A 12,217-nucleotide genomic window follows, 5' to 3' on the forward strand; every position below is an offset into this window, starting at 1 on the left:
TGTGTGGTCTGTAGTAACCATCAGCACAGGTTTCGCAGTTCACTCCTGCGGTGTTCTGCGTGCAGTTGATACACACACCACCTCCTAGAAACTGACCATGTGTGTTCATGCTCATCTTCAGATCAGCCACTGTCTGGTTGTAATAACAGTCCTCTGCTTTGTCGTGACAGTTGCATTCTGAAGATGTATTTAGGGAGAAGGAATAAAAAGAGAAAATAAGAAATCAGTACTGCTTTTAAGCAGTGAAGAAAGCACAGTCATGGGGGAAAAGAAAGTACACCCGGCTTCAATTCTATGTTTTTATTTATCAGGGCCTAAATAACAATTGTGTAGCCCTCACCATCGTCTGTAAACAAATAACTTCAGGTGACAACAATAATAATACAACAGATTTCAATATGCAGTCAGTTTTTCCCAAAAAATAAAAACAGAATTGAAGGAGGGTGTACTTTCTTTTTCCACTGTACTGGTTTTATCCATCGGGTCTACAGGTTGTAACAGGAGTAATGATGTGAATAAAAACATTTCGAAAAACTGTAAACTGTGCAGAGTTATAAAACATTAACACTAACTGCCATTACATATTGTTTTGCTCTAATATACAGGGTGTCCCAAAAGTCTCCATATATAGAGGAAATGAACACTTTTTAGCAAATTTCTCATACTTAGTTCATATTATATAGGGTTTTCAGATTTAAAAACGCCTTTGACAGAAGAAGAATGTATTGAAATCATTCTCATGGCTGGATCGGGAATCTGTCGCGAGGTTGTGATTGACTTTAACAAGAAACATGACAAAAACATCACACACGACACTGTTTCCAAATTTATTAACAAATTCACAAAGACTGGAAGTGCTGCAGACCGACCGAGACGCGCACGTCCACGAACACCCACTGACGAAGGCACAACCGACGTGGAGCTGGCAAACATAGTCCCCCTGTATGGAGACTTTTGGGACACACTGTAGTATGTGTACAGGCTGGGAAAACCCTTCAGATTATGACATTTTGACAATTTCTACTATATACACTGCTGAAAACGGGCAACTTCCATAGCAGGCAACATTTTTAAAAAAAATTAAATAAATTCCACATTGATTTACTGAACTATATGTTGACCAAAAGCCTATTTTATGTCGTTTTGGCTGTTTGCCAGAATTCAGTCACAACCACATCCAACAGATACTCCCAGCATGCCACACATATGCCATATTTTTGTTCTCATTGTCCAAGTGGCACTAGAGTGTCCCGTGTGTGTTTCTGTCTTACTCTCGCATGTGTTGCCTTCAGAGATGGTCCCTGGTTGCCACAGTTCCTGGTGGTATCCGGGACAACACTCATTACAGCTCTCCCCACAAGTGTTGTGCTCACACACACACTGCAGTTTCTAGAAGAGAGAGAGGGGAGAAGTTATATACACACACACAGCACTCTCTCTATCTCTCTCTCTCTCTCACACACACACACACACACACACACACATTCCCAAGACTCCAAGGCCTCAAAAGAGAGGGCAGAGAAAATAAGAACCAAAAGGAAATGCTCTTTATTTACACAGACTGCCAATCAAATTCACACACAAAACACATTCCTAGAAACTCAACCAGCAGTCACTTAACGCCATATGTGTGTGTCCGAGAGAGTGTGTGTGTATTTCTTGAGAACCCCACTGATGAAGCAAGGGATTAATGCTTGCTTTCTCAGCCTCTTGTTAACGTGATTCTCACCGTTAATGAGGCAACAAGATTCGTTTAACACAGACTACATCAGATCATTTGCTCCTAATTGCAGTGGTGTAAATGCTTGAGGGAAATAAAATCTTTTCTTTTAGTGTAAAGTGCCTTATTATTATAATATTGCAAGATTTTGCTAATTCTAGTATTATTCTCTAAAAAAAAATTTAAAATAAAACAACAATCAAGCGCCATTTCCGCTGTACTCTCTATTATAGCGTGTTATATTTAAATTTGAAGCTGAACAAAATTTGAAACAGCAGAATAAAACATCATTAAAATCAGCACATTCACTGGTGGGGACAATATGCCTGGTAGAAAACAGCCAGTGATTAAATTCTCCATGTAATTACATTTGATTGATAGATTACTGGCTGAGAACCAAAGAATGTCTTCCGTTACCTTGGTAACAGGGTCCCAGGGACAGCTCTGGGCGTGGCCATAGCAGATGCACATCCCACCCACTGAAATGTCCTTGATTGAGTAGTAATACTGAAAACAAGAAAGAGGTAGAGTCACATTACTAAACATAGCGCTTGCCTCTGATTGCTTAGCCAATGGGGAAAATATGAGTTAGAATTACCTCATGCGCTCCAATATTTTAAAAAGGTCTTATAGATAAATTTCTTTCATACTGTCAACGAACAATGCTGTTCCTATTAAATACTATGCTCTATAACAAAATAATTCTGCATGATATAAGTAAGCAATAAACTTCTAATACAGCTTATTATGTTTTAAAGATGTTTCCTATCGCTTATTTATATCCAGCATTGCCGTAAAATTTTCTCCTTCACTAAAACCAAAAGCTGAAGCCTACCCGGCGGGTGACGATGGGGTCCACGTCTTTGGGGTCACGATAGCTCAGGGTCATGAGGTCAGCATTGAGTGTGCGGATGCGCTGCAGACGTAGGCGGATAAATCGGGCAGAGGTGAACTCCAGCAGCTCTGGAGACAGGTCATCAGCAGCCGGACGCCCGTTTATCAGAGACGTGTGGATCTGGGTAGATGAAGAACCGAAACCATATTAAACCAGCACTCTATTACTGATCTCAGGCTTGTAGGAGGACAAAATTATAATAACTCGACTTGCAAGTATTCACTAAATAAGCCTGAAAGAGGATTCAGACAAATTATGAATGGACGGGGCCACATCATTTTAAAATCTTGGCATTTTAAAGTATTTAAACAGTGTAAGCAGTTTTTGTCAGTATACATACAGTGTGTGTACATATAAAGTTTGACTAGAACGTTTGACTTCCTTTCTATAAAATGAAGTAAACGAAGACCTGAAAATTACAGTATTGCTTGACACATTCTAGTACGCAAATGCTTGTGCAACACTAACTGGACACGTAAAAGATAACGTTCTAGTTTTTGTAGTGATGATACTGATAACAGTGTAAGCAACAAGTTTACATTCCTAAACTGAATAGAGACATCAATATTTATATAAGCAATGTAGCAGATTTACATCTGATCACAGAAATATGCAGCATACAAGCATAATACAGGGCTAGCTATAGTACTGTTTATTGTTCCGCAGCCCAGTTGGATCCTTTAGATTGGACTATGGCCAGATTAGCTCTCACTGTGTGGACCCCCTGACCCCCTGAACCTCCCTAGCATTCACAAAATTGCACATGTTTAAAAACCCGATACAACCGAGATATAGCTGGAATTTCAGAGCAATGCTGTCTGAATGTACATGAATTACAATGTCATAAGTGCGAGTTTGTGGAGTTTCTAGATTCAGGTCCCATGAAATGCAATGTTTGTCATGTAGGGGGATGCTAGTATTAGGATTGATAAACAGTTAGATACAGCTGTATAAACAGGAAGAAAGACTAGGTTATCTGCTCACCTCTCCATGTTCCAGAGGCACCAGTCGGGAGTAGTAGGAGGTGCAGATGACTTCATCATCTCTCTTGTAGGTGGGAGGCCCAAGACGTGGGGTGACATTGTAACGGGTCAGACACTCCGTATCACTGATGGCATAATACTGCCATGGCTGGTACTTGACACCATCCAAAGACCTCTCCAGAATCCAGTTCCCAGGCCGAGGAGAGTTTGCTGCCTTGATGATGACATAAGCGACCTGGAAGACCTGGTAGGACAGAAAAGGCCAGTTTCAGTCACTAGGTTTTGGGAATATTGTTTATTGCTTAAATACACACAGTACAAAGGTGGATAATATTGGCACGTCCACTCAGGCGGTGCTTGCAAATTTTGCTTCATGCCCGAGTGAGCTGAGAATATTACACTTTCATGAGCTGGCAATTGGATTAAGGTTGTCTACGGTCTCTTCTTCAAAGTGAAATATTCTTTTGGATTTGTTTATTTGATTTGTGGATATGCTCATCTCTGTGCCATTTCTATTCCTTTGGTAGACATACGGCATTTCGATTCTACGGCTCTCTTTCCGACTTGTGTCTCTTTTTCTAACTTGCAGAGTCTCTGTGTCTAATGTGGAGGATCTTAGTCTCTTTTGTTCATTCAAGGGAAATCATTTCTGTCATTCTCCCAATTCTGTCCCTTGTCCTTCTCATTCCCAGTCCATGTCTCTCCAGGCTCCCGTGCAGAGCAAGTTGTGACAGGCTCTTTGAAAAATAAAACTCTTTCATGAAACATCCCCCCCTCCCCCAACCTCAAAATCCTGACAGGAAGCCCAGACATACCCCAAGTTTTCACAAACCTTGCATCTGCTATTCATTCCTCCTCACAGTCTTCCCACATTGGCCTCCTTGGAAAGCCAAAACATACTAAACCCCTGCAAACATATAGCGGGGATTGAATGTGTGTTTCCACAACCCCAAGGTACGGAGGAACCACAGCCCCTATAATGAGCCGAGGAACCTCTAAAACAGTGCTCAAACGGTGCATAGATGACACAAGTTAGATACTTGATACAAAACCACAGGCTTCAAAGTTCTCAGTTCAACAACATTCTGACTGTTTCATCCTTTCCTCCATTTGCCTTTTGCTTTGATACCCTGGAGGTCTTGGAGCCCCATGTTTGTTTTGAGCATAGCAATGTCAAGGTGATGAGACAAACAAACATCTTAACATCTTCAGCCAAGTCAATACTGGTGTGATGAGAATGAATTAGGGCAAGCTGCGGAGGGAGTGATTTGTGATAACCGTGTGAAGAAGGAGAAAGGAGCCAAAGGATTTCCGAAAGTTCTCTCGTGACAAGATTTGTGAAGACTTACAAGCAGAAATGAAAGGAATGTGTAAAGTATTATTATAGGGTGGTGTTTTAATTTCGTTTCCAAACCAACAACCTCTGACATGTTTGATGTCTTTGATACACATATGCTAATCATATGTTTCTATGGATGGTTACTATGGAAAATAACATGCTGCAGATTGCAATGGTAAGAGAGATGGAGCTGCTGCGAGTCTCAAAGTTCCAAAGTTTGAATCAATTTAACTTTAAAGTACCAATATTTGAAGAAAAACGCAATATTTACGCATATTTAAGCAAGGATATAAAACACTACAACTGTGTACTTCAGTGGAAGTTAATCGTGATGAAAGGTAGTGTTTTGTGTCTAAAGAACTTTGAACAAGCTTTTGTTTCTGGTATTTGTTTAGTATATTTTTCCTTGTCATCACGGTCGGTGCACTTCCTCTGATACAATAAAAATGCCACTTAGCCTTGAACACTAAAGCATTTTGACTACAGCATCAGGACAGTTTCAAGGGTACTCACTTCTTTTCCAAAATAAAAACCTTAAAAAATAAATAAATAAAAAAAATAAAGAAGAACAATAAGCACTAGAAGCTTCACATTTGCGCCATGTTGCTATCTTATCAAAGCTGCAGACACAGCATGCTACGCTCACAGATACTGAAAACCACAAAGCAAACACTTCTCTATCAGGGAAAGATGTGATAAATTACTTCACTCATCTGCTGTTGCTTGCAGTGAAATTCCTCAAGCAGGGAGACAAAACCCTTGATCCAATTAACATCACCAAACCAAACAAACACAAGATGAAGCCATTTGGTGGTCTCTCATCCTGTTTGGCCCCCCCAGGTAGCTCGAATGTGACCTCAGTCCCCTGCAAGACACACTCTTGGTTGTCCAAACATCTTTGGAGACAGCTGTGTTGGTCCTCACATTAACTCTAACAGCTTGTTCCTCATATCCTCTGAAACAAGGCTGGTGTTCTTAAAGCCGTAAACATTTCACATGACTCACAGAGGTGACAACTTAACAAGCACACTGTCAGCTAGACTTCCGGTGAGCTTCATCACATCGCAAGCACATAAATATCCTGAAGAAGAATGGAAGTGAGTGTATGGTTGGTAAATACTGACAAAACTGAGAATATGGGAAATGATAATATGATGATAAAAATTATACTGGAATTGATGCCAGAACTCTACAAGGCAATCTGGCCCAAAGAAAATATCCCAGTGCAGTACCTCATTATGATATGACTTGCTACACAATGATAACTGCACATTACACTTATTATCTGAAAACCTTTTAAATCAGCAAGAAACAATAGCCAGAATTGAGTTTAGCATCAGGTTACCACCTGCATTTTCCTCAAGCTGACTAATTAGCCATTCACATAGCCCAGGTACTGCTAGATTTTGTTTCTCATGCAGGTAGCATCAGCTAATCCTCCGTGAATGCCCCCCAGGCCCCAGGGTCTCAGACTGGCCTCTGTGACGTTGACCTGCTTTGTCCTGGTCTGCATTATGTCCACATTCCCTTCCCCCACTTTCCACAACTCTCTCAGACAAAAGCCTGACTCATCTTTAGCCCAGACTAGGAAAGTGCTTCTGGCTAAATTAGTCTCTTTTTATGTGGTAAGACAGAGACAAATTCTAGCACTGGAATTTTGAAGCCAGAGCAAACTTAGCACATCTGAACTTTCCACTGTGTGCGTATGCTTGTGTGTGCACATGAGGAGTTAGTCCAAGATAGATTTGCTTTACGCTTAGCTTCCAAGTAATGAGCAGCAGACAAAATGGTGGAGGACATATATCTGTCACTGTTTGGATATCGTCAGTAGTAGTGACTAATGACATCACCATGCTAATCATAGGCATTATGTCATTGCTATAAACGTTACCATAGTAGCTACAAATATTGGTGACAATAATCAATTACTAATGTGTATTTCTGCTTATTTTCTGAGTAGCCAACTACAAACTTATTCCATAACTTCTGACATTCCAGCCATCTATCCATTTTCCATACTGCTTATCCTACACAGTGTTGTAGGGGAACCTGGAGCCTATCGCAGGGAACTCGGGCACAGAGCGGGGGACACCCTGGATGGGGTGCCAACCCATTGCAGGGCACAATCACACACACAGTAACACTATGGAAAATTTGGAAATGCCAGTCAGCCATTTCTTTGGACTGGGGGAGGAAACTGAAGTACCCGGAGGAAACCCCTGAAGCACGTGGAGAACATGCTAGTTACGCGCACACAGGGTAGGGGTGGAATTCGAACCCCCAACCCCAGAGCTGCAAGGCAAACTTGTGAAATACTGGTGATATACTGCTCAAGGTCACAGCAGATCCACAGCTCATCCCTGGAACACTAGACATTTGGTGGGAATACACCCTGTATTGGATGCCAGTCCATTGCAGGGCACCATGCACGTACATTCAAAGGTATTAGCATAGCCAATTCGCCTAGCAGCATGTTTCTGGAAGGCAGGAGGAAACAAACTGAAGACCAAGCAATGCTACCCCTGTGCTACCCATTATTAAACATTTATCAATAAATAAACTGTCCATAGACTGCTGTTCATAAAATGAAAACAAAATGTGTTTAAAGACCACTCCTGGCTGTTTTGTGTTCAGGTTTCTCTTTACTTGCTCCATTTATCTCACTAATGCATTTAAACAAAGTTGCTATATAGACAAAATTAGGCATTCCTGGTTGTAAACAGACCTAGTAAACAAATACTAATGCTAATGAAGCGCAGAATTTCTCAACAGATGCTGAGAGCACAATATACAAGACAACAATATGAAACTGATGCTTTTAATCAAAAACAAGTTGATTGAAAGAGGGTACAACATGGCTAAAAACCTTATTCGAAGGAGCACTGGTGGTATAAATCCCATGACGCCTTGGCTTACAGTCTTATTCTCTGATTACAGTGCTACCACTATAGAAGGATGTTTCAAACATTAACTAGTCATTTTCTCCGAATAACTCAATTAACCCCTGTACCTACTTGTGTGGAGCAAATGCATGCAGTACACGCATGCAGACAGTGTTATCACTATACTTATACTCCAAACATATAATCTCTGAAAACCTCACACAATAAAGACGTAACTGCATCAGCACAGCATCCGTCTTGAACTGAAAGCTGGAAGCAAGATATCAGAAAACCAATTTAATAGCCAGGACGAGACCTAACAGCGCTCACTTTTGTAGGAGTTTGTAGGACATTGTGAAATGTTATTGTTTTTGGCAAACCTATACCTGGCTTTGAGCCAAACAGAGGTTTGGAATACTGTAACAGATCAAATATTCTATTACACAAGGACGGTGTCATGTATATTCTATAGAGATTTAAAGTGAGGATAATTTAGACTTCTCTGTCCGGGCTGAGAAATTGGATCCAGTACATGGCTGTAAATCCACAGGGCTTCAGTAGCAGGTGTGCTAATGGCTGTAAGGTAAGCTAGGAGACCTGGCACAGCTGATGAAAGTCTGGTCATTTAACTGAGGAGGAGGAGAAGGAGGAAATACAGTGCATTTCCTCTTCTGGGCTCTGATTTCAACAAAAGCCCTCTGGGCTCCTGCTGCTGCTGACAGATTGTTAGAATAGGGGAGGACTTGCCCACAGAGGATGAAACAACACTCATGGTGTGATAGAAAGGTGTGAAAAGGCTAGAAAGGCTTTGGTTGAGCTAGACTTGAGATCCTGAATGAAATATTCATTACATATGACAACATTGATTTTTATTGTCCTCAAACAAACATTATTCCGAAGATACTGTATTAAATATATCGTGTTGTGATTGTAGTCCTACCTGTCGTAGATCCAGCGTGATGGTGACCCAGTGGAACTGACGGCCATTCTTGATGCTGGGACTCTGCCACCACTGATTGGTTCCATCTATAGCATAGGTGATGGGGTGTCGTTCTGTTGGGACAGGGGATTAATCAAATCATTTTGATTTATCACGATTTTAGCCTTTATCACACAGGCCTATGTCCAATGATGTACTGAAAATTCAACAGTCAACCAATAGAAATCCATCAGTTCACGAAAAGGTGGGAATATATAATACTCTGTCACATAAATAGGGTACAATAGGATAATCAATTTGACCGAATAAATTGGATGAACCAAACGGATAGCCTGTGCCTCAGAAACACTGATAGTAAAGCATTTATGACAGTAAAGTATAAATCAGAATAGCTTAAGTCTGGTTTGAATTAATAAATATCCTGAATCAGAATGACTAACCTTTGGGGTTTGTGCTGTTAGCATCACATGTCCGGCACTGAGGGTTTCGGATGCGTCTGCCAGGAACATGCTCCACTAGCTTGCAGTACATCTCAGGAACAGGGTCTCCACATGTGGCATTGGTGGTGATGTCAGCATTGCTGGCCAAGTTCAGAATCGCAGGAAACAGACCTATGGGGGATTTTTTTTTTTTTTAAATTATTATGAGCATACAAGCATGTCATAATCTAAAGCATTATTAACAGCAAATCAATGTGTCAATTCTTCACTGTAATACCAGTTTACATTCATGTTCTGGGAGAATTTTTTTCAAAGCACACATGTTTTTGAACAACGACAATGAGAACGCCAGACTTAATGCTTGAGAAACATTTAACTACTTCCGTGAAGTCAGTCTTAAGTGGAAACAGTCTTCTCCCAGCTTCAGACCGCACCCATCTTCAACTTCCCAAATTTCTCCCCTCCCCCTCCTCCCTTTTTCTGTAAGCTCTGTCTTTGAAGAGTGACCCCCCTCCATCAGCCCACACATTTGCACATAGCCACTGATGGCCCAAATTACTATGTCTTTGACAATTAACAATGGCAGCCATCTATTCGTGTGAGCTAAGCCTTTTAAATGTCTGGAGATAACCCCCATCCCCTTTTTAGCCCTGACCACTCATTACTGCAAGGAAAGATAACAGGCTTAAATATGAGGGAATTCAGATACAGGGCCTCATTCTGGACATCAAGTCACGTGTATTTAAGTTTGGATTTTAGAACATGCTGGACAACATAAGACAAAGCAAATACTATAGAGCTTAACGGATTTCTCAAGAACGGTAGAGCAGTGAATTCCAGTGTGAGCTTCGCAGCAATGTACAGTGCTGTGAAAAAGTATTTGCCCCATCCTGATTTCTTCTGTCCTTGTGTATATCTCATAGTAAATTGTCTAAGAAATTAAAACAAAATCTAAGATAAAACAAAGGAAGTCTGAGTAAACATAAAATACATTTTTTAAGTTATAATGTTATTTCTTGAAGCAAAAAAGTTATCCAATACCAACTGGGCCTGTGTGAAAATGTAGTTGCTATTTCCCCAAATCTATGAAACTGCATTCATAATGGGGTTCAGCTGGACTAGACGCAACCAGGCCTGATTACTGCAAACTCTGTTCAATCAAATCAACACTTAAATAGAACTTTTCAACAGCATGAAGTTGGTTAAAAGGTCTTACCCAGTAACACACTATGCCAAAGTTGAAAGGAATTCCAGAAATGATGAGGAAGAAGGTGATTGAAATACATCAGTCTGGGAAGGGTTAGATGCACTGGGCTAGGGTTAGATGCACTGGGCTCCAAGGACCACAGTGAGAGTCATTATCTCCAAATGGAAAAACTCGGCACTTTAGTGAACCTTCCCAGAAGTGGCCGACCTTCCAAAATTCCTCCAAGAGGCCAGCTACTCATCCAGCATGTCACAAAAGAGCCAAGGACAACATCAAAGGACCTACAGGCCTCTCTTGCATCAATAAAGGTCACTGTTCATGCCTCCACTATCAGAAAGACACTGGGCAAAAATGACATCCATGGAAGAGTGGCGAGATGAAAAGCACTGCTAACCCAGAAGAACATTAAGGCTCGTCTGAAATTTGCCAAAACACACCTTGATGAGTCTCAAACCTTTTTGGAGAATGTTCTGTGGATTGATGAATCGAAAGTGGAACTGTTTCGAAGACGGAGGTCCCGTTACATCTGGTATAAACCAAACACAGAATTCCACAAAAAGAACATCACATCTACAGTCAAGCATGGTGGTGGAAGTGTGATGGTGTGGGGATGCTTTGCTGCTTCAGGGTCTGGGCAACTTGCAGTAATTGAGGGAAACATGAATTCTGCTCTCTACCAGAAATTCCTAAAGGAGAATGTCTGGTCTTCAGTTTGTAGGATGAAACTCAAGCGCAACTGAATTATACAGCAAGACAGTGATCCAAAGCATAGGAGTAAGTCCTAGTCCTAGAAGTAAGTGAAAGACTGATCTCCAGTTATCGGAAGAATATGGTTGCAGTTATTGCTGCTAAAGGTGGCACAACCAGATTTTAAGTTTAAGGGGGCAATTAGTTTTTCACATGGGTGATAGGTGCTGGATAACATTTGTTGCTTCAATAAAAAAAAAAAAAAAATCTAACTGTATCATGTGTTTATTCAAGTTGCATTTGTTTTACGTTCTATTTCATTTGAAGATCTAAAACTATTTAGTATCAGATATACACAAAAACAGAAGAAATCAAATACTTTTTCAAAGCACTGTACATACACATTACTGAGGTAAATCCAGTGTTATAAAGATGACATTTTGCATTATGCAGCGCAACATGTGACACGTTGTCATGATTCCCCCTTGAAGCAGCGTGCTCTAAGTGCGAATGCGCGAGCACCTGCTTTTCCGTTGTTGACCGTAGTGACATCTGGACACGTGTGTTTTGTTTATGTTTCTGTCATGTCTCATCCCTGTTCTGTCATTGGCTGGGATTTCACGTGGGTCTGTATTGCTCTCAGCTGCTAGCAGTTTAGACGCTGATCATGTCCGCATATATACCGTGCGCCTCCCAGCACACAAGGCGGAAGATTATCATAGAGTTAGATTAGTTCGTTTAGTAGTCATAGTCACGGTCCATGTTTAGAGTTAGTTTAGTTCGTATAGTAGTCATAGTCACGTTCCATGTTTAGAGTTAGTTCGCGCTGGATTATCCGCTTCCAGTTCCTCGTCATAGTTCGTTTCTCATTTTGTTTATCGACCCTGGTTTTCCGTGACCACGACCTACATTCCAGCCTTGCCCCGTGTATGCCTGTTTGCCAATCGCCTGACCTCTTGCATGTTTGCGGATTACGTTTTGGATCACGTTTTGGATTTGTCTGCCTGTCTCTCTTTCAAATAAACAACTGTTCATCCTGCACTTGCATCCGTCCTATCTCTGCTCCGTCACGATTCGTGACACACGTCTGAAATGGTCCTTCTCTAACTATAAAATCACATGGT

At 41.0% G+C, this 12,217-nt stretch overlaps 1 protein-coding gene across 1 annotated transcript in view; it reads right to left on the reverse strand.

Annotated features, from left to right (window-relative positions):
• Window positions 1–12,217, reverse strand: part of lama1 (laminin, alpha 1) — a 53,365-nt gene that overhangs the window by 36,789 nt on the left and 4,359 nt on the right. The window contains exons 2-8 of the mRNA XM_053635013.1: window positions 9,200–9,370; window positions 8,760–8,872; window positions 3,600–3,842; window positions 2,556–2,735; window positions 2,138–2,227; window positions 1,272–1,389; window positions 1–177 (exon numbers count right to left, since the gene is read on the reverse strand). The exon at window positions 1–177 is cut by the window's left edge and continues 2 nt beyond it. Of these exons, the coding sequence (XP_053490988.1) occupies window positions 1–177; window positions 1,272–1,389; window positions 2,138–2,227; window positions 2,556–2,735; window positions 3,600–3,842; window positions 8,760–8,872; window positions 9,200–9,370 (1,092 nt within the window). The remainder of the gene's footprint in view (window positions 178–1,271; window positions 1,390–2,137; window positions 2,228–2,555; window positions 2,736–3,599; window positions 3,843–8,759; window positions 8,873–9,199; window positions 9,371–12,217) is intronic.

This window comes from Ictalurus furcatus, chromosome 1, assembly GCF_023375685.1.
Source record: "Ictalurus furcatus strain D&B chromosome 1, Billie_1.0, whole genome shotgun sequence".
NCBI lineage: Eukaryota > Metazoa > Chordata > Actinopteri > Siluriformes > Ictaluridae > Ictalurus > Ictalurus furcatus.